We start from the raw sequence: 24,449 nt of genomic DNA, 5'->3' as shown, positions 1-24,449 counted from the left end.
TGCACTGGTATGTAATCCCGCACTGGGGTCGACCTCTGGTCGAAGCTGGCCGATGAAAGAGGAGGAACACTTGGAAAGTCTCCCCGTCAGGTCTTTAAGTTTGGGGTCTGCTCTCTAAGCTGCCTGCTATGACTGACCTTTCAGAGTCCTCGGAGGGTTGTGTCCTGTCCACACCAGAAGTCTCTCCTTGGCTTCTGAAGACTGGTTTGCTGAGTATAGAGACCCGAGCTTCATGTGTGTGGAGGCATCACGTCTTTGTCCTCATCGTCTTCAGCTTGCATCGTTTCTGCACCAGGTGTTCTGTGATTCTGATCCTTGTTCCTGCGCATGTACTGTGTCTTTTTTCCCCTCTCTCTACCTTCAAGGTGTTTTCCTTGTCTTTGGTTTTCATCACTTGAATATGATGTGTCTTGTTGTGCCTTTTGTATATTTATTATATATATTATTAAATGTATATCTTTAAATCCTTCTGAATTTGGATCTGTGCTGTGGTGTCTTTATTTTTAGAAAATTTGTAGCCATTATTGTTTCCAACATTTCTCCTGCCCACTCTCTCCTCTCCTCCTGTGACTCCAATTACACATGTGTTAGACCAGTGGAAATTATTCCAGGGCTTCCATTTGCTCTGCTCTGTTGGCAGGTTGGGGTCCACCTTTCCTCTTTGTTTAGTCTGGGTAATTTCCACGGTCTTATCTTGAAGCTCATGATTCTCTCCTCATCTGTGCTGAGTCTACTCGTGAGCCTGTTGAAGGCATTCTTCATCTCCGTTACCCCGTTTTTACTTCCAGCATTTCCACTGGCCTCTTCCTCAGAGTCTCCGTCTCGGTGCTGAAAGTCTCCCCACCCTTTTCTTCATGTTATCTTTCCCACTAGAGCCTTAACGTAAATCCTGTCAGACAGTCCCAGCACTTGAGTCACATCTGAGTCTGGTTCTGTTGATTTTCATGTCTTGATTGTGGGGGGTTTGTCCTTCTTTTTTGTGTCTTGTAATTACTTACTGAAAGCCAGATATCGTCTAAGGACAGTGAAATGATACATTTAAAGGCTTTAAGCTCAAATTTCTTTCTTTTTTTTTTCGAATTTTTAATTTATTTTTGGCTGGGTTGGGTCTTCGTTGCTGCACGCGGGCTTCTCATTGCGGTGGCTTCTCTTGCTGCAGAGCACAGGCTCTTGGCAGGCGGGCTTCAGTAGTTGCAGCAAGTGGGCTCAGTAGCTCTGAGGCATGTGGGATCTCCCCAGACCAGGGATCAAACCCATGTCCCCTGCATTGGCAGGCGGATTCTTAACCTCTGCACCACCAGGGAAGTCCCTAAGCTCAGATTCTATACTCAGAAAACCTTCAAAAATGGAGAGAGTTCTGGTGTGGACAAGACAAAGTAAGCAACTGTCTGAGACTCTGAAAGCTTAATAATAGCAGGCAGATTAGGGAGAGGACCCAAAACTTAAAGACAAGGAAGCCGAAATCCCAGCTTTCTGATAGGTTTAGGAAAAGTTGTGATTTTGAGGTTGTCCAGCTTTTCTTGTTTTTAGACAGCGGTAATGAGCATTCCAGCTTTCTACATCCTAGGCAGAACTCTCCCTCTGTATGATTTTGCTTCTTACAATTTAATGAGGTTTTCTTAAAGACCTAATATGTGCTCAAACTTTGTAAATATTCCACAGGTGATTAAAAATATTACATAAGTTTTTCATTGGTTTCCAAATTCTTTCTCTCTGTGCGTTTTCATGAGCTTATTATGTTATGCAGATCTTCTATATGCTTACTGAGTGTTTGCCATTGTGACACCTTTCAGAAAGAAGAGGGAACCTCACCCAAAATTTGGTCCAGTTGTCAAGACTGGTGACAACACATGCACGCGCGCGCGCGCACACCCCAAGAGGGTATGGAAATGTTCACCCCTCACATAAGGAGGCTTTCTAGGGAGAGCAGTGCAGGCCTCCCAAGCTGGCCTGAAAATGGCTTGAGAGCCAGGAAAGGAGATGCACTTGGGGCTTCTATTGTGCGAGGGCGGGGCCATGGTGAGGGTTTCTGCATGGGCAGGTGCTTGAGTGGTTTGAATTTCCCACCGGTACCAAAGGAGGCAGCGCCTAGTCTTTATCTGCGTGCTAAGATGTGGGGAAGAAAGAAAAGAGGCAGGGATGAGGCTTTAAAGATGTCAGCTGTTAAACATCAAAAAAACAGAGTGAGACCCTATTTGCATTTTTCTACCTGCCTCTTGGTGGCATGGACCCATTACTAATGTAATATATCTCTCATTGTCCATTTAATGCTTTGCAGTTTGAAATGTATTTCATCTGATATGAAAACTGTTATAAGCTATAGCATTTTTGCCTTTTATTTTTACCCTTTCTCTACAGTAGAAGAAAACATAGTTGTATCTTTTTGACCCACGTAGGGAGCCACTGTCCTTAAATAGAACAATTTAATCCATACATATCTAGTATGATTGCTGGTCTTTACTTATTCTTTTTTTTTTTTTAAAGGCAAAGTCTTTTTTTAAAAATTTATTTATTTTTATTGATTGTTTTTTGGCTGCGTTGGGTCTTCGTTGCTGCGCATGGGCTTTCTCTAGTTGCGGCGAGCGGGGCTACTCTTCGTTGTGGTGCGCGGGCTTCTCATTGCGGTGGCTTCTCTTGTTGCGGAGCAAGGGCTCTAGGCTCGCAGGCTTCAGTAGTTGTGGCACACGGGCTCAGTAGTTGTGGCTCACAGGCTCTAGAGCACAGGCTCAGTAGTTGTGGTGCACGGGCTTAGTTGCTCCGTGGCATGTGGGATCTTCCCAGACCAGGGCTCGAACCCGTGTCCCTTGCATTGGCAGGAAGATTCTTAGCCACTGCGCCACCAGGGAAGCCCTACTTATTCTTACTATCTTATTTTTTGTATGCTCTATTCTACTTTCTTGTTGTAGAGCTGGTATAATTTCCTTTGCTTGAATCCTTGCTCTGCTGCTTTTGGTAACCAGGTAAACTTGGATGTGAAACTTGTGCCTCAGCTTCCATATCTGTGAAATGGTACAATAATGGTACCTACCTCATTCCATTAATGTGTATGAAGGTATGAGAGTGCAGGTCACATAAGTGCTACATAAATGTCTTCTGTTATTTCTATTGTTTCCTTTTATCTGTTTTTATGACGTTGTCAGATTGGTTGAGTTTTGTTGCTGCATTGTTCTTGCAGTGGTTTGAAAGCTATTTCTCCTATCCTTGGGACAATCCTCTCCCTCTGCTTCTGTTTTCTTCTGACCTACCTTCCATTTAATAATCTTCTCTTCCACTGTGTCTAATCTGTTGTTAAACCCATCTACTGAATTCATAGTTTCAGTGATTGTATTTGTTTTCAAATTTCCATTTCTTTATAGATTTCACTTATCTGCTGAAAATTTCCATTTCATAGTCTATTTCCTTGAACATGTTAGAGTTATTTAAAAATCTATCTAATAATGCCAATATACTGTTCTCCTATGGATTACTAATATACACATATTTCTTCCGTTGGTTTTGGATCATTTGTTTTCTGCTTTTCTTTGTGAAGTTTTATTCTGTTCTGGATATTGTCTGTGAAGATGTTTTAGTTAACCTGAGGCCCAGGTGATGCTGCTGTCCTCCAGAGGTTTCCTTTGGCTTCAGGCTGGCAACGGGAAGGAGAGCAGGTCAGCTTGGTGCAATTTGGGAGTGAGCCGTTGGGATGCTGGGTTTCAGTCTGTGAGGATTGATCTGCACCTCAGCCTCACTCCTTTGTTGTAGGTTTCAGTGTTCCAGCTGAAGGTCCAGGTTATTATCAAAGCCCCCCGACCAGTTTATCTTGCAGTCGGTCCTGCCCAATCATTGTCTCCCCATCCTATGAGACTCAAAAGCTGTGCTCAGTGTCTCAGCTTCTTGTGTGCTGCACATATTAGGGACTGCACTGTGTGTCTCCCTCCCTCCCGCTCCCTCTCCCCCTCCCCTGCACACACAGAGGAAAGCCATGCGAGGACACGGGGAGATGGCGGCCATCTACAAGCCAAGGAGAGAGGCCTCAGGAGATACCCATACTGCCCACACCTTGATCTTGGACTTCCAGCCTCCAGAACTGTGAGAGAATGTTTAAGCTGCCCAGTCTGTGATATTTTGTTACGGCTGCTGAGCTGACTAAAGCATCATACTAATCGCTAAATATCTCAAAAGGAAAACCACGTCCCTTCTTTCCGGGATCTTCGCTCCTCAAGAAAGTCTTCTCTGTTTTGGCAGTTATCGGGTGTCTTCAAAATATTTTATACAGATTTTCTTGTTCAAAACCATAATAGTTTTATAATTTGCTTTAAAAAAAACACATAACGTGTGAGCATCTTTTACTGTCGTCAACTACTCTTTCTTTTTACACAGTTAACAGTGGCTTAGCCTTTCGCTATATGAATCAACCACAGTTTAATTCCTTCTTGTAACACATTTAGATACTGTACTTCATCAATTCTAATTGGGGTGTCTTGCATCCATAACCTGTCATAGTTTAATGTGTGTGTTAAATAAAACAATGTTTGGGCTTCCCTGGTGGCGCAGCGGTTGAGAGTCCGCCTGCCGATGCAGGGGACACGGGTTCGTGCCCCGGTCCGGGAGGATCCCACATGCCGCGGAGCGGCTGGGCCCGTGAGCCTGCGCGTCCGGAGCCTGTGCTCCGCAACGGGACAGGCTACAACAGTGAGAGGCCCGCGTACCGCAAAAACAAAAACAAATCAAACAATGTTTTATAATTGCTGACGTCTTAGAGTCGATGATGGATGATGGGTCCAAGCTCTGCCTACCTGAAGTTACACCACAGCCAATAATCTTGGGGTGGTGGTGGTGGTTCCCATTGTCCACCTCTGTCCTGGAAGGGGCCAGTTCCTGGAGACTCCCCTCTCCAGGAAGCACAGCTCGAGCTGGCCACTGTGACTGGGGATGCCCTGGTAGAGGCACCGCAGTCCAGGGTGAAGGAGACCAAACCCTTGGACCCGGCTGAGACGGAGGTCGGCTCTGACCAGAACTTTCAATGGACAGACTTCGTCAGCCTGTGACATGGCAGCTCCATTCTGGGGGCCCCATTCCCCTCTCCTAAATGGTGCCTCTAGCCCAGGAAGTGAATTCTGAAGCGTCAAAATTGGTTTGTGAAATTAAGGCCCGTGAAAACTTGGCTCTATGGCCTTTCAGTGTTAACAGGAAATGAGCTGAACCCAGTGGGCTAGGTCGCTGTCTTCCCCAGATGCTCAGCTGCCACTGGCTGGGCTCGGAAGGCCCCAAAGGGGGCTGGACAAGGGGAGACAAAGGAGCCGCACAGAGTCGGCCTGGCTAAGCGCAGAGTGAGAAGTGGACGGAGTGGGAGACTTTCCACCTCCCTGACGCCCTCCTGGAAAAGCCCCGTTTAGGCCTCGGTCCGCTGGGAGCTCTGGGTGGAAGCAGCTGGCGCCTGTGCGGCCTCACTGAATGAACACGTGCCGTGTGTCCTTAGTGGACGGAGCTGCCCGGTGGGTCAGCCTGGTAGGCCTTCTTCCTTCACCCCCACTTCCTCAGGACACTTGGCTCCTCTGTGAAGGTGAACCAAGCCTTTCCTAGACCTGGGGTCGTCCCCGGGGCAGCTCTCTCTCACGCACGTCCACCGGGGCCACTGGAGGTAGTTCACCCGGCTGGCTTTATTTTCCTTGTTTCCCTGTGAGACGCACTCATCACAGAGGAAGCCAGTATATACACCCGGCCTCAGCTGGTGGAGATGCGGTAGGTGAGGGGCCAGTTCGGGGGACGGGCGGGCCATTCTCAGGCGCCAAGATAATGTGTCAGGCCTGCCCCCGACCCCGCACCTGTAGGGCTGATGGCCTGGCTCTCCGTGCACCCTTGGGGTCCCAGCACGTCCCACCCACACAGCTCCCCCCGTGCCCCACGACGCTAGGTGCCCTGTGTTCCCGCGGCTTCCAGCGCGCCCCCCGAAGTACGGACGCCGGACTGCGCGGGTCCAGCCAGCTGACGCATTTGAAACTGCCAGGAACCTCGGCCGGCCGGGCACGCGCCCAACGCCCGGGAGCGCGCCTCGTGCACGCGCGCCCCACCGCGTGACCCGCGCCGGCCAACCTGCGCGCGGGGATTTGGGGGCAAAGCGCGGCCCCGCGAGCAGCTGCGGCGGGAGAGCGGCGGGCCGAGAGCGTGAGTCGCCCGCTCGGCGCTGTCTATTGCCCCACCGCCCGCCGCGCGCAGCCATGTCCGAGGAGAAGCCCAAGGTAAGGGCCGGCGGGCGCGGGCCGGGCCCCGGACTCGGCCCCCCCGCCCGCGCCGCCCCCGTGCCCCGGACCCCGCCGCCCTCCGCCGCCGGCCTCCGGGGCCCAGGCCCAGCGGCGCCGGCAGGCCTCCCCGCCTTCCTTCCCCACTCCCCTCTCCACCCCCAGCCCCTCCTCCCCGCACCGCCCGGCTCCGCTAGTCTCCCCTCCCCCGCAGTCCCGCCCTCCGCGCAGGCCCCGCCCCCGGGTCCGCCCCGCCCTCGAGCTCCGCCCCTGCCCGGGCCCCGCCCCCCGGCTCCCTCCGCCCAGACTCCTCCTCCGCGGTCCGAGCTCCGCCCCTCCGGTGGGCCGAGTCCCTAAGAGCGGGCGCCTCTAGCCCGGCCCCCCTGGCTGCGACCCTCTCCCTCCGCTGACATCGCAACCCCGTCCCCAGTCCCTCTCTGGGACCGCCTCTCCCCAGGACCTCTTCCCTCGCCGGGACCCACCCCCACTACGCCTCTTACGCGGGGACCCACGGTCCGGGCCGGCCTGGGCCCTACTGTCCCGCGTGCGCGGGGCCCCCTCCTCAGTCCTCACTGCGGAGCGCCGAGAGGACGCAGGCTGGGCAGGGGCTCTGAGAGGCCGGACCTGTCTGGACGCATTGCCGCCCCCAGGGTGTGCGCCCACCTCCCGTCGCTGTCACCCGGTGTGCGCCACGCCCTGCGCACCGGGCTCTGCGGCGCGCGCTCCGCACGCTGGTGCCCTGCACAGCAGTCCTCGCGAAGGCCCGCTGTTGTGCTAACTAGTCTTAAAAACAGGTTTCTGGAGCTCTTCGTCTGCACTCTTGGGGTCTGTCTTTTTGAAGTGGACCATGTGCTGCGCATTGCTTTGCGTGCAGGCTCCCGCCGACCCCGCTGATGCTGGAGGTTGAGCTGAAGTTGGGGCCCCTGGTCACGGAGCCCCTCCCTGGGCGGGATCACACGGTGGGGCTCCGGTGGAAGCTGCCCTCTCCTGTGAGAAAAAGCCACCCTCCAGGAGCGCCCTCCCTCCAGGTGCAGTTGGGATCGCCTTTGCTTTTTTCATGCTTGGGGAGGCCAGATGTAAATGCCCTTTATGATTTCTAGGCGGCCTCCTCTTACTGTAGTTTATAGGCAGCGAAATACACACAGTACCATCCCTTCAGTGTGCTTGAACTTAACTCTCCCACGTGGTCAACGTCCAAGGCCCAATTCAGTAGAATCAACTTGTTTTAACTACTCTCAAGGCAACTGGATGGTTGGGCCTCATGCCCCACCAGTGCCCACTGTGCCTGCTGGGCACTGCTCCCTACCTGGAGCCACTCCTTCCTCTGGGCCTGGAGAGGAGAGGGTAGGAGGTACACTCCCAGGCCATCTTGGCAGAAAGAAAACCTTGTGGATCAGTTGGGAAAGACAGTTTGCCTCCCCTCGAGAGCACAGGCAGGGGACTGACAGCGTGAACTGTGGTTCTGGTGTTTAGGCTCCCCTCCCCGCCCCTCCTCTCTTCTAAGTTCCTTTGTTTGTTAGGGATTCTCCAGGGGTCTGGGCCAGGCCGTGTGCTCTTGGTGTCTTTCTCTGCCTGGTCTGCCCTCTTTCTGTTTGTTTTGTGTTCTGGCCCCAGTGTCCCTTTGTTTTGAACACACCCATATTGTTTCATCAAAAAAACAAATGCATCCTCTATCCACGTGCAAAAGAATGAAGTTGGACCTTTTTTAACGCCGTATGCAAAAATTAAGTCAAGATCGTTCAAGGACTTAAACGTAAGACCTAAAACAATAAAACTTTTAGGAGAAAACGTAGGACAGAAGCTCCATGACATTGGACTTGGTGATGATTTCTCGGACATGACACCAAAGGCACAGGTAACATGAAAAAAATAAACTAGACTCATGAAAATTAAAAAATTTTGTACATCAAAAGACACTGAACAGAGCAAAAAGCCAACCCACAGAAGGGGAGAAGACATTTTCAAATCACTATCAACCAAAAAGAGAACTGCAGGAGGCTGCAGATAAGAAAAGAGTTTATTTGGGGTGTTAAGAATTGCAGCTTGGGAGACACAGATTTGGGTAAAACCGAAAGAGCTTTCCGAGGAAGAGAAAGAATCAGGGGCTTTATAATAAAGGCGAAAGCCACGAGGCTGAGTTCTGACGCAAGAAGGGAAATATTTGTCCTTAAGGGATGGCTGTCACGAGTTGTTTTAGGGTCTGGGTCCCACAGGTATCTTGAGTTTCTGGCAGGTGTCCTGGATGCCTTCATCAGGACAGGACGTGGTCACAGGGTCAGATTCCGTCCGGGCTGAGAGGAGCGTAAGGTCCGTCCTCAGTGGCCTCCTGGCTCTGTTTGAGAGGCTCTCTGAGCAACACTGACTCCATTTTGATTTTCCTTCCACATCGTATGTCTGATAAAGGATCAGTATCCAGAATATATAGAGAACTCCTAAAGCTCAACAGCAAGAAACAAGCAACCTGATGCAGAAATGAGCAAAAAAACTCGGATAGACATTTCTCCGAAGAAGACATACCAATGGCCAAGAAGCCCATGCAAAGATGCTCAACATCACTGATTACCAGGCAAATGCAAGTCAAAACTACAGTGAGATATCACCTCACCCATTAGGATTGCTGCTTCCAAAAAACAGAAGAGAAAACAAGTGTTGGCGAGGAGAAGTTGCAATTGGTGGTGGGAATGTAGAGTGGTGCAGCTGCTGTGGAAGAGAGTATGGGAATTCCTCAAAAAGTTAAAAGTAGAATTACCATATGATCCAGAAACTCTGCTTCTGGATATAGACCCAAAATGATTGAACACAGGGCCTCAAAGAGATATTTGTGCACCCATGTTCATAGCAGCATTACTGACAATAGCTAAAATTGTGGAAGAACCCAAGTGTCAGTTGGTCCATGGATGAATGGACAAGCACAACTTGGTCTGTGCATACAATAGCATATTATTCAGGCCTGAAAAGGAAGGAAATCCTTTTAGGATTTCCTAAACACATGCTGCAACAGGGATGAACCTTGAAGACATTATGCTGAGTGACACAAGCCAGTCACAAAAGGACAAATACTGTGTGATTCCACTTACAGGAGGTCCCTGGGGGAGTCAGATTCATAGGGGCAGAAGAGCAGTGGGGGCCAGGGGCTGGAGGGGGAGGAGTTAGTGTTCAGTGGGGACAGAGTTTCGGTTTTACAAGATGAAAAGAGTTGTAGAGGTGGATGGTGGCAATGGTTGTATTTTATACTACTGAACTGTACGCTTGGAAATGGTTAAGGTGGTAAATTTTATGTGCATTTTAACACGATGAATAAATGGAAAAGAAATCTTATCTTCAAATGCAAGGTGGTATCCCGGATTGGATCCTGGAACAGAAAAGGGTGTTAGTGGAAAACCTGGTGAAATACAAAAGAGCTCGCAGTTCCGTTGTCAGCAGTGTGCCAGTGTCGGTTTCTTGGGTGTGATGGGCACTGCAGTACGTGAGATGTTAACAGGGGCGGGGCTGGTGTAGGAGTGCACTGTGCCTCGGTATTGCAACTTTTCTGGAAATGTAAGATTATTCCAAAATAAAACGTTTATTTGAAAAACATGGAAAAGCAACTGCATCCTCGGTCTCTGGGGAGTGATCATGGGGCCCCAGCTCCATCAGAGGAGGCTCCTTGCCGGAGTCTCGCCTCCTGGGGTCACTTCTCGGGCCAGCCCGAGCTCACCTACTGGGGTCTCCAGGGGCCAGAGTGCTGAGTGGCCTCCTTCCTCTCCCCCTCTGTGAGGCAGGGAGGCGTGAGGCAGGGAAATGGCGGCAGGGAGTGGGTTCCTGGGGGAGGAAGGGGAAGAAGCAGGGAAGGAGCAGAGAGCCCGCGGCGGCCGGACCTGCCGGAGCCTCAGGAGGAGGACGAGAGCATGTGGCCGGACAGCGTACAGACCCGCTTTGGTCTCCATCCAAACTCGTCTGCAGATTGACTCGGGTCAGCTTCATCATTTTGTTAAAAAGTAAACAACTCCCGTCTCCCCCAGCGGTGCTCTCAGGCCGAGCCTCTGCTCTGAACACGAGCTTCTTGCATCAACTTCCAGTAGTTTCCAGGGGCCAGAGACCCCCGCTACGGGATCATGTCAGGATAGAATATGGCGGGGACCCCGTCCAGGTGGGACTGGTGGCACAGAACGGACTTGAGGGTGGCCCTCCCTAGTGGCGAGCAGGGAAGCTGTGGGCCATCTGCACCCCAAGCCACTCGCACCCCGCTTTCCCGGCTGGAAACATCTGTCGTTGGGTCTCATTCATCCGCGTGCGTAAGTATAAATCACCTGTGCGTACGTGTGGTTCCTAGTCTCATGAGAGCGATCTTAGAGCAAAGATGGATTTTCTCTCCATTGTTTTCTGGATCTACTGAGCAGGCTTTCCCCCTTGAATTGACAGTCTGTGGAAACACTAGATTGGCAGGGCATTTCCTGACCCAGCAAGTAGAAGTGAAAAGTAAGTTCTGTGTAGAAATCCAGCAATCACACGAGTGACCCAATTGCTGGGGAATTTTAAGAAGTAGCTTGGTTTTCATGACTTCAAAAAAGGCCAGCAGCCACGCAAACACTTTGCCTTTAAAGTGGTGTTTGTGGGGCGACGGGCTGGAGGCCGAGATTCACGTCTCTTTGCAGGAGGGAGTGAAGACGGAGAACGGCCACATCAACCTGAAGGTGGCGGGGCAGGACGGCTCCGTCGTCCAGTTCAAGATCAAGAGGCACACGCCGCTCAGCAAGCTGATGAAGGCCTACTGCGAGCGCCAGGTGCGGGGAGGCGCCCCGGAGCGCGCGCGCCTGTGTGTGTCTCTGTGTTTGCACGCCTCCCCGGGAGGCGCCCCCCTCCGCCTGGCCCCTCCAGGCTGGCCGGTCACTCCCTCTTCAGGGTCGTGCCCGGTCAGGGGTGGGTGTCTGGTGATGTCCTCGTGGCGCTGCTGGGATCGGAGTGGCGGCTTCGCCGGGTATTTCATCCCTCCACCTCTGTGTCTGTGGAGCCACTGCCCTCGACACAGTTCAGTTTCCAGACGATGCTTGGTTCTTGTCCTTGGTTTACTACATTTCAAACTAAGGAGCCCGTGCTCGTATGTCCCCCACGGTGACCAGAGAGACTGACCGCGCGGAGTGTGGAGTGTGTGTTACGTGTGCGTGTGACTGTGCTCTTGGGCCCCTCGGTCCCCTTGTGCCCTCTGATGCTCCTGCCCCGTCTCTCCCCCTGAGCCTGTCCTTTCAGGTGAGGCAGCTTTTCTCAGGATACTTCGGAAATACTGGACCTTTGTTAGTTTCCGTTCTTGGCTTTGATAAATCCTTGCCTTGGGCTTTCTGTTGTTATTATTACAAACACCCTAAAACAGCTCCACGCCTAACTCTTCTTCTCCCCACTTTTCAGAGCTTGCTCCTCGGAGGAGATCACTTTCAACTCCAACTTTTTTTTTCACTTTTCTTTGGTAAATATGCTTGCACTTCTATTTCTTCACGTTCTTTGATTTTGGAGATTTTTTTCGCCTGTGAAAGGTGGGTCTTCAGCTCTGGCCTGCCATCCACACATCCACCGCCCGCGCTTGCACACGGCTCCTTCCCTGGACTCCAGCCCATCGCTCTGGAATCTCCTGCTTCTGTCCTGACTGGGGCAGCGCCAGCCCTGAGCCACACAGCGGCCTGTGAAGATTTCTGGCTCTTGTCTGAGTCCTGTTTCTCCTGGTCTGGTGGTGGTTGTGTGTGTCATTTTCTGGGGGCCCCTTGTTAATTTAGGCCCTGAATTTCCCATCGTGCTGCACCGTCCGCCACGTTCCTGGGCCTTTTGCTTTCCCGTGGTCCCTCCCAGGGCCCCTCCCTCCCTGCCCCACCTGGACTGCTGCTCAGCCATCACCCCAGAGCCTCCTCCTGTGTATTTTCTGGATTAATCTTCTGCCCCTGTTTGGTGGAGCGTATCTTCCAGCATCTTGCGCAGAAAGGGTATGAAAACTACTGCACGTCAGAAGGTGATCTGCTTTATAAACCTTCACACTTGAACGTCTGAGTGCGCGTAGGTTGCCGTTCATTTTCTTTTCTTGGAGCTATTGCATCGTTTTCGTCTGGTTTCCAACGCTGGTGTGGAAAGTTCAATGGCGTTCTCATTCTCTCTCCTCTGTTAGCGGCTTGGTTTACCTCTGACAGCTTTTGGGACCTTGTTTGCGTGCTTTGAGGCAGTGTTACCATTGACTCTTCTGGGCACATTCTGGGCCTTTTCGGTCTAGAAACTCATTTTAGTTCAGGAACTAGACCTTCTGTTAGTTCTTTGGTAATTTGTGTCCCTCTTCACTGGAATTCCCATCCGGCTTGCAGTTACCTGCTCCAGGTGTGTTCAGCTGGATTATTTCCTCCCATCGTGCATTGGGTTTTGTTGCTATTGGCCTCTGTTCTGGGAGGTTTTCTCAACTTCATGTTCCCACTTTTTATGGACGGTCTTGTTTCTGTCAGGATTTCTGATTTTTAAAAGTTCTCGTTCTGGGCTTCCCTGGTGGCGCAGTGGTTGAGAGTCCGCCTGCCGATGCAGGGGACGCGGGTTCGTGCCCCGGTCCGGGAAGATCCCACGTGCCGCGGAGCGGCTGGGCCCATGAGCCATGGCCGCTGAGCCTGCGTGTCCGGAGCCTGTGCTCCGCAACGGGAGAGGCCACAGCAGTGAGAGGCCTGCGTACCGCAAAAAAAAAAAAAAAAAAAAATCTTGTTCTTTCCCGTTTTCTGAGGCTCCTTTCCCCCCAGGGGAACTTTCTGTTGTTTTCTGTTTCCCTAAGAGTTTCAGGTGTGTGTATGCATCTGTGTGCACGTGCGTGTGCACGCGCGGCTGTGTCTCTCTGCACATCTTTGCGTGCGTGTGTGCGCGCGCGTCCCGGCGAGCTCTGATCCTTCCTCCCCGTGCCCTCCTCGTCCCTTTCTTTCTTCTTTGCTTTGACTCCTCACACATTGGTCTTTCCTTAACTGTCCTCTCTCCCTGGGTGACGGCTCATATTTAAGCACGAAGCACTAAAAAGCTGGTGGAAAGCTGTACACCTGGTGTGTGGATGGGGCCCGCATGTTGTCGCGGGCGGCCTGCCCGGGTGGGTGTTCTGTGGGGGTCCCAGTGTTGCAATCTGTGAGTCTTTAAGTCTCCCCGGTGTGGCCCCCAGGCTTCCGCCTGTGCCCTGGGAGCGCGGCGGCCGGGAGGAGCAGCTCGGCGGGGCACCGGGTGTACTGGGCGTCACTCGCCTGCCTCCGCCGGCCACCTGTCACTGCCCCGTTTGTGCCTGTGTCCCCAGCCCAGGGCTCTGAGTCCACCTCTCCAGAACGGGGACCTTCTGCCCGTGGGAGGGACAGTGCCCGACCTTGGGGTTGGGGGCCCTGCTTTGGGAGTCGGATATGGACTTTCCATCAGTCATCCCACATCAGCTGCATCGCTGCCTCTTACACCTGTGTGCCTGGCCCCTGCCCCTCTCGGGGCTCTTGTCCGCCCCCCTGCCCCCCAGCGCACCGCATCCTGACCTTGGGGTCTAGGGTCCACAGCCCTGTAGCTTCCAGCCTGGAGGTGATGCCCTTTGTCTGCTGGCCTGGCCCCTCTCCTGTTTTCTTTGTCCTTGTTTATGCCTTTTCTTGTTTCTTTATGTCACATCAGTAGGTTTCAGGAGGGAGCAGAGACGGATGTTTTAATCCTGTCTGTCCTGAAGAACTGGCTGTGCCCCCGACCACGTCCAGCTGTTCCCTCAGGAGGCAGAAGGGCCGCTTCCCAGCTTCAGGCAGGCTGCTCATCACATGCCTCAGTGTCGCCTGACCTGTTTCTGAGAATTGTTTAAAGGGGAGGAAGTGATGGTGCCAAAGGTGTTGAAATTCTGCTCGGCACCTGGAGGGAAGCGAGAGGGATGGATGAGGGTGGAGCCCCAGGAGCTAGAAGGTGCTAGAACGGCAATGTCTGAAAGGTTGTTCTGGGTGCATCGCATGAACTAGGCTGCAGCCCCACTGGCGAGGCTTCATAGTCAACTGCGTCCTAAATCCGTATATTCAGAAATCTGGTGTTTCCACATAAATGTGTGATTCTTTTTTTTTTTTTCTTTGCGGTACGCGGGCCTCTCACTGTTGTGGCCTCTCCCGTTGCAGAGCACAGGACCCAGACGCGCAGGCCCAGCGGCCATGGCTCACGGGCCCAGCTGCTCCGTGGCATGTGGGATCTTCCCAGACCGGGGCACGAACCCGCGTCCTCTGCATCGGCAGGCGGACTCTCAACCACTGAGCCACCAGGGAAGCCCCAAATGTGTGATTCTTTTTGAATTAATGTGTTAGCTGAAAATGTTTAATGATGATTGCTTTTTCTTTTCAGGGCTTGTCAATGAGACAGATTCGATTCAGGTTTGATGGACAACCAATTAATGAAACAGACACCCCAGCACAGGTAGGAAAGCCGCCCTGTCTATACTTGAGGGCTTCTTCCGATCTGCCTTTCATAACTTCCATTTGGAATACTTGCATTTGAGAGGCACCGATTGCTTCTCACATAGAAAGAATACCTTACATTTTCTTTCTGTTTTTTTTTTTTTGCCACACCAAGTGGCTTGCGGGATCCTAGTTCCCCAAACCTGGGCCCTCGGTAGTGGAAATGCAGAGTCCTAACCACTGGACCACCAGGGAATACCCACCTTACCTTTTATTTTCTTTATTTATCAAAAAAAATTGTTTTTTTGGCTGTGCTCTGTGGCATGTGGGGTCTCATTTCCCCGAGCAGGGATCGAACCTGTGTCCCCTGCAGTGGAAGCGTGGAGTCCTAACCACTCGACCTCCAGGGAAGTCCCTACATTTTCTTAATGGCTTTCATTATTAGATCATTTGACTTTGTAATTTTGAGGTTCAGTTTTTGAATGAGGAAGATGTCCTTTGTCAGCCTCTTCTGTGTTGGGAGAGGGACCAGGAGGGTTGGGTGCCTGGCGGAGGTGGTCCAGAGACAGGGACGAGGCCTGGGCCTGCCCATGCCCGCTGCCGTCTGCAGGCTCCAGGTGAGCCGGGCACGTGCGGTCACCACCCACTTGTAGCCTGGATACTGGGTCTGCAACGTTAGCCGGTTTGTACTTTTCAGTAAAACTTTATAGAGACTTGTTTATTTGTAACAGGACTTAGTGTTTCTATCGGGTCAAGTCCCTAATGTTGACCGTTCCTTTGTTAGGGGAAGCTTGGGGAGTAAGCGGGCTTGTTGGAAATCCACAGCTCAGCCTCTGTCCCCGGGTGCCCACCGATGGCAGGCTCGGGGCTCAGGCACCTCAGGGTGGTGTCCCTGGCGTGGGCGGGGGCAGCTCCAAGACCCTGGTGCTCAGCGGGGTGGGACCCCTTCCTGTGACGTGAGGATACTCACTGCCCCCTCTGTGCCTGCAGCTGGAGATGGAGGACGAAGACACCATCGACGTGTTCCAGCAGCAGACGGGGGGGTCCGGGGCGGCCAGCTGCCTCTGGGGTGCAGCCCCTAGAGCCACCGTCCCCTCGTGTCACTGCGCTCGTGTTCGCTATTGAACAGTGAAGGTGTGACCATGCCCGCACCAGGGAGGCTCAGACACCGAGGACATTCCCCAGAAGGACTTTGCTCTCTGATGTACTTCAGTGCGGCCGCGGGGATGTCCATGGCTTCCCCCGGCCCATCACCCCGGTACCTCTGTTTGGGTAAAATGCATGGCGAGGGGTTTTGGTTTTGTTTTTACTTTCATTTTTGTTTTTCCTCCCTCCTATGACATTTCCCCCAAACCTGTGGCCCGAGTGCCCACTTTCCGTCTAGGTGGGGCTCTTACCCCAGGTACTGGCCCCTACCCACTCCAGTCATGTAGAGAACTCACGTCACTGCTCTGGGAGTGTTTCCGTGGGGTGAGTTTTGGGGACACAGTCGGGATGGGAGACAAACTTTCACTTATCTTACTGGCACAGGTCTTTTTAATGCTAAATATTACAAGTGTGAGCTTTGTCAGAATATAGTAAAGTTGAAGGGAAAATACTGGAATGTTTCTTAAAAGGTAAGAAGTTCTTCAGTAACGTGGCCCCGCGTGGGGCCTGGGGCCCAGGACCCATCGCCACCCATGGCCAGTGATGCTGTTCAGGGGCAGTGAAAGTTGGCTTTTCCCCTTTTCCTTAACAGAGAAAAAAGTAATTCCCACACGTCTCACCTGGTAATAGTGCCAGGGCCTCAGATTTCTTCTAGTATTTGCTTCTGATGAATGACAGTCTGTATATAAAAAAGGAAGGTTGAGTATTGCTGATTTTGCAATGAACGTTTTTGTGTAAAAGAGCTGCTTCAAAGTGTGGTTACGAGTGAAAGACGGCTCCGGGGTCTCCCCATGGACTGTGCTCTGCTCCCCAAGTTGGTATGGAGTTTACGTGTTACATGTGATTTCAGTTCTGTGAAGCATTTGGGGTCTGTCCTGGTTAAACTCCGATAGTTGCCCTGCTGCCCTTGTGTGTGGACCCACTGCCGCCGGATGGCCCGCCATTGCTTGTTGGGGTCACCTGGGCAGCGCGACCACCGTCCTCTCTTGTCTGGCTGGCATCTCGCTGAAGATGTCTGCTTTTCCTTTGTATTTGCTCTTCGGGCGCGGGTGGGACGTCTGCTGGCTCTGTTGTGTTTATTCCCGTTTGTACGTCATTTGTTGTCCTTTACTACTGTCGACAGTAAATAGAGTTTGGTATTCTGTCTCTCGGCTTGTATCCAGACTGCGTGTGGAGCTTGGGCGTTGTGTCACGTTCAGTATTTGCAGCGACCCTCCAGCGAGGCCACTCAGACTTCGATCTAAAGGCCGGTTCACCGCTGCTCCCCTTCCTGCGCCCGCGCAGGCTTCCCAGGCGGGTGGCGTCTCCTGCCGAGGACACCCCCTCACCCTCAGAACTCTCCTCTGTCCTCTCCTGGGTGTCCTGGGTGGAGGGTCGCCGTTACTCTGGGCTTCTCGATATTTTTGGTGTTTGAGTATAAGACTTTTCCTTGGTGCAGTTGACAAGCTACTCACTCATCGGTTTGAAACGGAAGCGAGTTGGCACTAATTTGAGAACTTCCCTGCGTGCCACGCTGTGACAGCACCAGGGTGCATCAGGTGAGGTAAGCGCAAGTTGAAAGGTCAAGGGCAGCCGGGTAGTGGAGCACTTGATTCACTTACAGCAGCGGCAGGAGGCGAAGGCGCAGCACAGCGACTGGGTCGTGTGCCAGATGCCGCGGCGGGTGGCGAAGCCGACAGGGCAGCCCCTGCACTTGTGCCGAGAGGGACACGCCGGGGTGCCTTAGGTTAGGAGCAGCGCTGTTTCCTTGGGAGCTTAGAACAGTGCTGCCCAACCAAATAGCAGGCAACGTCCTGGAGGTTGTCTTTTATCTTAGAAATGTGTGCAGATTGTGCATTCGGAATAATCTGTTGATATCGATGTTTTTAAAATAGTTACCTAAACCCAACTCCCAGAATCTTTGGGTTAAATTGATGCTTCAGTAGGAGACAGGCCCTATTGATGCTGTTGGTGGTGCCCTGGGTCCCAGCCGGCACCTTCTCAGTTCCGGTACCGCAAGTCCCATGTCCCAGGACCCCTCAGTTCCAGGCGCAAGGGCGATGCCAGCCTGGCTGTGCTGCACAGCACAGGTGGGGAAGCATGTGTTAATACTGGCTCTGCCACGAGACACAGGTTCCATGGAAAGGAACTGCAAAAAGCAGATCCTTCTTGTACCTCAGAACGTCAGTTCCCAAAGAAACTAGTTTATTCTGAACTTGCTGGCCTGTCCAGTGGACCAAAGCCTCTAGGTATTGATATCACACACCTGCTACTCAGAACCCTGGGGATACCAGGACCGACTGACCGAGTAGAGAGTTGCCCCAGACTGAGTGAATAAAATACAGGGTGCCCAGTTACACTTGAATCTCAGAGAAGACGTGTGGAGGGGGCCTGCTTCCCTGAAGGGGAGGCCGTCCCACCAGCCAGTGAGGTGAGAGCCTTCTGTTACGTTGAGCACCTCATATTTTGGGCTTTTGTCACTTGAAACTAATCCTGGTACAAGCTGTGAATACACACACTGCTCTACAACAGGAAAATGATGTGACAAAGACAGCAGTGACACAGACGTGGACGCAGCTAAGAAAATACCCAGCATCTGACAGGTGCTGTTGTCTGAGCGTCATAACGTTGATGACAATGCTTTTCATCACCCACACTTCCTTTAGGTGACCAAGTGGAGTTTTCCTTCAGTCTCCATGGGAACCACACCCTCTGACCCCTGACCGGCTTGGGGGGTGGGGTGTGGTCTGATTGCAGAGAGGGCAACTGCTTGAACAGGTGAAGCGCATGAGTATTTGTGCAAATCCATTACTCTTTGGAACTGTCTAAAAGTACTGTGTTGTTTTTATAAATCACCATGGTCATTTGAAAAGACAGTGTCAGACTGAATTCTTGTGACACCTCTACCGCAAAATATGCACCATTGTGAGGTTTGTGCGAATTGTTTAATTTTATTCAACTCGACAGATACCTCCTGCCACGTCCAGGTACTGAGGCTGCATCCTGGAACACACGAGAAGAGAACACCCTGCCCTCATGGGACATGTTTCTGGTTACAGGAGACAGATAAGTTGTGTACTGTGCTAAAAAATTATACAGGACATTACATAGAAATTCTATAGAGGAGTACGTTGGATATGTGTTGTGAAGATAAAAACTTTTCTTTTTTAAAAGGTGCATATATCCTTGCCACAAAGCACTAAATGTGCTGACTTTCTCTGAAGTAAGAATGGGGTTCTAAGAGGCATAAATAAATAGATCAACAGATAGATCAGTGGGCCAGTCAGTAGAACCACCATGAATGTTACGAAAAAAAGACTCGCCAGTCTAGTTACCCGATGCACATTACTCAGTGGAGAAGCCAGAGCAGCAGCGGGGGCGGGGGGGGGGGGCGGTGTATGGCCCCTTGCTGGCCTCCTGAAGCAGTGGCCTGGGGGACTGCCAAGGGGGCCGTGGGGAAGTCTGGACCCGCTGCCTCTGGGAGCTGCTGGTCAGCAGGCTGGCGGTTGGGAGGGGAGCCCATCCACACCTGGGGTGAGGGAGGGGTCTGGCCGCTGCTCTGCTCCCACCTCGAGCTCCCAAAGCTCCTCTCTTGGCCGAGTGGAATCCAGAACCACACCGACACGGCATAAAACCGCCACAATCGCCAATCTCACTTTTTCAAACCTAAAGCGGTGTGAGGGTAAGCCACCGGGGCACCAAATGTGTTCCGCGTGGATTCTCGCTCTGACTGCAGCTGGGCCCGAAAGTCGCCTCCTCTGAACTGCACGGGTGACAGCGAGGGAGCCCCGACACCGTCCACGGTGTACCTTCAGCAAATAGTCTGAACGACATCTGCTCATCCGGCCCGCGAGTGGCCAGCCCTGCCCACCGCCCCCCTCGTCCGCCCTCCCCGCCGTCTCCATCCTCTGTCCACGATCCTCCATCCCCGTCCCCGCCGTCGGGGCCGCCCTGAGGCCACGAGGACGGAACAGGCGGTTCACACACACTCTGCGGGCGCTCGCTGCTCCGGGATCTTCTGCAGAGTTCCCTACCGGAATCCGGATCCCCGGAAGCGGCGTTGATCCCACAAAGCGGCTTAGGGCCCCGCCCCGCCCCGCCCCGCCCCCCGCGCCCCGCCCCGCCCCGCCCCGCGCACGCGCCTCGCGTCCCGGAAGGGCTCCTGTGCCCCCGCGGCGACCCGGAAGCGGCCTTGGCGTCGGGCGGGAGGGAGGAGCGCTGAGGAGGCGAGGCCGACGGCGCAGCTGTTGCCCGGAAGATGGCGGGGACGGCGCTCAAGAGGCTGATGGCCGAGTACAAACGTGAGTTCAGGGCCGCGCGCCGCCCCTCGGCACCCCGCCGGGCCCCGCGACCCCGCCCGCACGCTGCTGGCGGCCGCCCCGACGTCCGGGAGCGGGGCGTGGACTCGGTCCGCCGCCGAGCCCGGCCAGTCTGTGCGCCGTCGGGGCGCGTTTCGTGCGGTCGCTGGCGGCCGCCCGCGACCCCGGGCGGGGAGAAGCCGTCGCGGCTCTGGTCTGGGGACCCTGGGCTCCGGCTCTGCCAGTAACCGGAGGGCTCCCCGACCCAGCCTCGCGGACGCCGGCGGGCCGGGCGGAGGACAGCTCACCGGCCTAGTGAGAAGTTGCGGGAAGCGTCCTAGGAGGGTAATCGCGTACTGATGAGGCGGAGGCGAAAGGTCAGATTTGGGTTTTCTCTTTAACGAGGGAACAGGGTTTTGGGACCCTGCCACCTGCCATTCTTCCCGGGTAGCGTTGCAAGAGCCTCCTTCGTGCTTTCTTAGCCCGCAGAATTTTCTGATGTTTGGGGAAAGCAAAGGGAGAAGCGGGAAGCGTGTTCTCCCTTTTACAGCGGAGGCTCCCTTGGAGGAGTCGCTGTGAGAAGCCGGGGATGGATGCCGTTGTGTTTGCTGGGCGCAAGGTGGGAGGGAGCCTGCTGGGGGTTCACACCTGCCTCTGCTTGTTAGTTGTGGACCTTGACCTCGGACGTCGCCCTCTGCCTTTCCCCGTCTGTGAAGAGGGTGCTTAGCCAGGTACTTGACAGCTGGCTGTCCGCAGCGTGAGCTGTTCCTGTTGTCATTACACTGAGGACACTTTCCGAAGAAACTTGAACGTAAACTAAAATAACGAATGTCGTAAAGCTGACTGGTAAATACGCACGCAGCTGAGTTTCCTAAACCATCTTGGCGGCCCTGCGCAGGGGGTGTCAGTGTTTGGCTAGAGCAGACCACAGAGTTGCAAATGCAGGCTCATTAAAATAAATGGTTAGATGACACTAGATAACCATCTAGTGTTCTCTAAAGTAAGAATGTATATTTAGAGGAGACTTTGGGGGGGCAGAGTGGGGGGACAGATGGTTCCCCCTGAACAGAGGGTTGGAGATGGGGGCCGTTGCCTCTGTCTCCTCATGGGAAACCTGGCTGGGGGTCAGATGTCTGGGAACACGTGCCATTTCCTGCCATCCTGGTCTGTGTCGCTGCATCTGTTTTAGTTTATTTGGCCCTGTTTCTAGACTGCCAGCAGGTACTGTTTTCTCATTTCTGTAGAGAAGGACTCTGTTAAACCCCTGCATGGGGAATTTAGGTGGCTGCTTCAGCCCAGTCTTTGCATTGTTGAGCTTGTATTTCCTAATATTTTCCCCTTTTCTGTGCTTACGAAAAGTCCCATCCAGTATCTCAACCATGTTGTCAATTTGTAGCAATAAAACGTAAATAGCAGTTGACTTCTGAAGCTGTATCGCAGAAGTGTATCACGTGTGTTTTTATGTGTAAATATACGACATTTTGGAGTGTGTCGCAGACAGAGCTCTACAGGTGTCTCCCTAAGACTCCTGTCCCCCGGTTACTCAGTCACACACTGACCTGGGACCGTGTGAAGGGACTTTGGAGATGTTGTTTACAGGTAACTAACGAGCTGACATTAAGATGGGGAGAGTGTCCTGGGTTATGGAGGTGGAACCCCATTGTCACGTGAGGCCCCCAGTTGGGAGAGGAGACAGGAGAGGGGAGGCAGGAGACCCAGAGCAGGAGGAGGACCCCCTGCCGTGGCTGGGCCAGGAGCTGAGGACCACGGTGGCTTCTAGAATCTGCGAATGACCCCGGCTGACAGTGGTGAGGGCCCTGGAGGCTCGGTCCTGCAGCCGCAGGGAGCAGGGTTCTGCCAGCCCTCTGAATGAACTTGGGGTGGCAGCCTGTGAGGCTCTCGGCAGAGAACCAAGTGGCCTGTGCGGTGCCCAGGCTCTGACACACAGAAACCGCGAGATCATCAGTGGGTGCTGTTTTCAGCCACTGAGTTCGTGGTCATCGTCACATCAGCCGTAGAAAATGACTCCAGTGTGTTGCTGGGGACGGGGGTTGTTGATGCGGTATCTTAGGAACATGATAAAATCCCACTTAGTGATTCTTGTCTTTTGTGTCTTAGCATCTGGTTTGCCCTCCTACCACATTTTAAGGTGGCACATCCAGTAGAAAGGTAGGCTTCACAGAAGCAACTTCTGTGCGGAATGGGTTTAGGTAGATTTGGGATGGGGTTCAGGCCCCCTGTCTTGTATTTGGAATAGTCACAGAGCTGCAGAAACTCAGAGGTGGTAGAACCTTGGATATGATTCCGTTCAGGCCCCTAATTTTACAAATTTATAGGAAATTGAATAACAGACAAAATGATTTGCTCAGGTTCTTATAACCAGAAAAAAAGAAAGATGGGAAAAGAAACAAGGTGTCTTAAACCGATATCTTTTCTCGATGTTTCATCTTCGTGCATCGTCTAGCCTTTTCTAGGAGTATCAGAGATGGACTTAGGTATTAGTTTGCCAGGGCTCCCGTAACAGAGTAGCACGAGCTAGGGGCTTGACACAACAGAAGTGTATCCTCTCACAGCTCTGGAGGCCAGAAGTCCCAAATCAAGGTGTCGGCAGGGCCAAGCTCCCTGCACAGGCTCTAGGAAGGATCCTTCCTTGCCTGTGCCAGCTTCTGGGCGTTGCTGGCAGCCCACGGTGCTCCTTGGCTAGTGGTAGCAGAACTCCCGTCTCTGCCCCTGTCTTCCCGTGGTCGTCTTCCCTCTTATGAAGACACCAGTCACTGGTTTAGGCTCATCCTAATCCAGCGTGATCTCATTTTAACTTGATTACATCTGCACAGCCCCCGTTTCCAAATAAGGTTACTTTCACGGGTTCTGGGGGACGCTGTTCAACCCAGTACGGTGTCTAGTAGGAACTCCAAACTTACACGTGTGGCGCTGAGCCGCTGTGCTCCTGCACCGTTGTCCCACAGCCTTACCTGTCTCAGTGGCGGCCTTATTCTTCCAGCTGTTTGGGCTCAAAACCTTAGATTGGTCTTTCGAGGACTCACTTTCTTCTGTATCCAAGTGTAACCTGTTGACCTGCCTTTTGACTTTATTCATTTATCCGGAGTCCAGTGCTGGCTCAGGCCACTCACCTCCGGCCTGCGTAACTGCAGCCCAGTCCTGACGGCGGTCTGCTTCTCTCTTGCCCCGCTTGGCTCTGTTCTCAGCACAGCAAAGTCAGATCGGGTCGCTCTGTCCAGAAGCCCTTGCAGTGACTTCTCAGGCTCTGTGTGCTCTGGCCCTTCCCTCGCCTCTGACCTCACTGATGCCTGCGCCCCGGTGCGTCTCCCCAGCCCCACTTGGTGGCTGCAGCAGCACACTCCTCTTGGGGTGTGGGCCCTTCCTTGCCCTGCCCCCCTGGAGACGCCTTCTCTGAACTACCAGACTCAGCCTGTCCTTCCCATTACTGTCATCCTTCCCTGTCATTAACCCGTTTTAGTTTTTTAAAGCATCCTTTATTGTGAAGTATGTTACGTATGTAAAGGATATAAAAGGTGTACTTTCAGGTGAAATAGTGAAATGAACACCTGTACCTGTGACACCAGCTTAAGAAGTAGGGCGTTAGCAGGAACTGAGCAGTCTGCTTTGTGCTGCTTCCCACCCCCACCAGGAGTTACCACCACCGAATTTTGTGTGACTTGTTCTTTTCTTTTTCTTTATGGTTCTGTCACTTAATATCCTCCTACACAACATTTACTTTTGCCTGTGTTTGTACTTAGTGGAAATAGGATTGCACAGTATGTATTCTGCAGATTGAATCTTTGCTCAGCACTCTTTCTGCAATTCATTTACGTTGAAACATACAGCGGTGTCTGTTTTCACTGCTGCATAGTATTTCATTTTATGAATAAGCCACAATTTGTCCTTTACTGCCGGGCATGTAGGTTATTTCCAGCCTTTGCTTATTGTACAGATGGGTTGCTGTGGACATTTCTGGTGCCTGTGCACAGTGTGACGCAGCCCTGGAGCGCTCGCGGGTCGGCCTTTTGGATGATGCTTCCCTGTGTGCGTGTTCCGCGTGCATCGCTGTGGGTGTTCACCGACACCTTGGTGTTGTGCGGGGTCTGTTTCCTCCCACCCGGTGGGTGTGATGTGGTTCCTTGTGGTTTTAGTTTGTAGATCATGACTAATGAATGAAGGTGAGCATCCTGTCATGTTTTCCCTTTGTGAAATGTCCGTATCTTTTCCCAGATTTCCGTAGTGTGGTTTCTTTTTCTTACTGATTTGTAGGAGTTCTTTATAAATTCCCTATCCCTTTTTATATTCCTGATCCTTTGTTGGTTATATGTGTTACAAGTATTTTATCCCAGTTTGTGCTTTGTCTTTTCAACCTTTGTGGTGTCTTTTTTTCTAGCCACCCTTTTAAAAACAGTTTTATTGAGGTATAATTGACATAC

General features: G+C 52.7%; 2 protein-coding genes across 5 annotated transcripts in view; both read left to right on the top strand.

Moving 5' to 3' along the window:
* The first annotated feature begins 4,709 nt into the window (after window positions 1–4,709).
* Window positions 4,710–16,882, top strand: SUMO3 (small ubiquitin like modifier 3). Of its 2 annotated transcripts, XM_004264668.4 has the most exons (4): window positions 4,710–6,218; window positions 10,853–10,981; window positions 14,538–14,609; window positions 15,581–16,882. In XM_004264668.4, exons 1-4 carry the CDS (start codon window positions 6,198–6,200, stop codon window positions 15,713–15,715), a joined length of 357 nt encoding a protein of 118 aa, XP_004264716.1. In that variant the 5' UTR covers window positions 4,710–6,197; the 3' UTR covers window positions 15,716–16,882. The 2 variants fall into 2 exon arrangements, with proteins under 2 accessions (XP_004264716.1, XP_033274352.1); XM_033418461.2 differs by lacking the exon at window positions 4,710–6,218 and having other exon boundaries at window positions 10,754–10,981.
* Window positions 10,917–24,449, top strand: part of UBE2G2 (ubiquitin conjugating enzyme E2 G2) — a 39,089-nt gene continuing 25,556 nt past the window's right edge. Inside the window, exons 1-2 of one of the 3 annotated variants that reach the window (XM_049710381.1) lie at window positions 10,917–10,981; window positions 14,538–14,609. In XM_049710381.1, the coding sequence (XP_049566338.1) occupies window positions 14,572–14,609 (38 nt within the window). In that variant the 5' untranslated portion in view covers window positions 10,917–10,981; window positions 14,538–14,571. Of the gene's footprint in view, window positions 10,982–14,537; window positions 14,610–19,893; window positions 20,017–24,449 lie in introns of those variants that run through there. The other 2 variants (XM_004264614.4, XM_049710380.1) reach the window with 2 other exon arrangements.

Source organism: Orcinus orca, chromosome 5 (genome assembly GCF_937001465.1).
Source record: "Orcinus orca chromosome 5, mOrcOrc1.1, whole genome shotgun sequence".
Classification (NCBI taxonomy): Eukaryota; Metazoa; Chordata; class Mammalia; order Artiodactyla; family Delphinidae; genus Orcinus; species Orcinus orca.
This window is presented reverse-complemented; position numbering and strand designations above follow the sequence as displayed.

Excerpts from the sequence above, each read along its gene's own strand:
- SUMO3 (XM_033418461.2), top strand. The coding sequence starts at position 10,754 with ATGACTTCAAAAAAGGCCAGCAGCCACGCAAACACTTTGCCTTTAAAG. Across the intron at positions 10,982-14,537 it reads AGGCCTACTGCGAGCGCCAG|GGCTTGTCAATGAGACAGAT; the intron begins GTGCGGGGAGGC and ends TTTTCTTTTCAG. Across the intron at positions 14,610-15,580 it reads AAACAGACACCCCAGCACAG|CTGGAGATGGAGGACGAAGA; the intron begins GTAGGAAAGCCG and ends CTGTGCCTGCAG.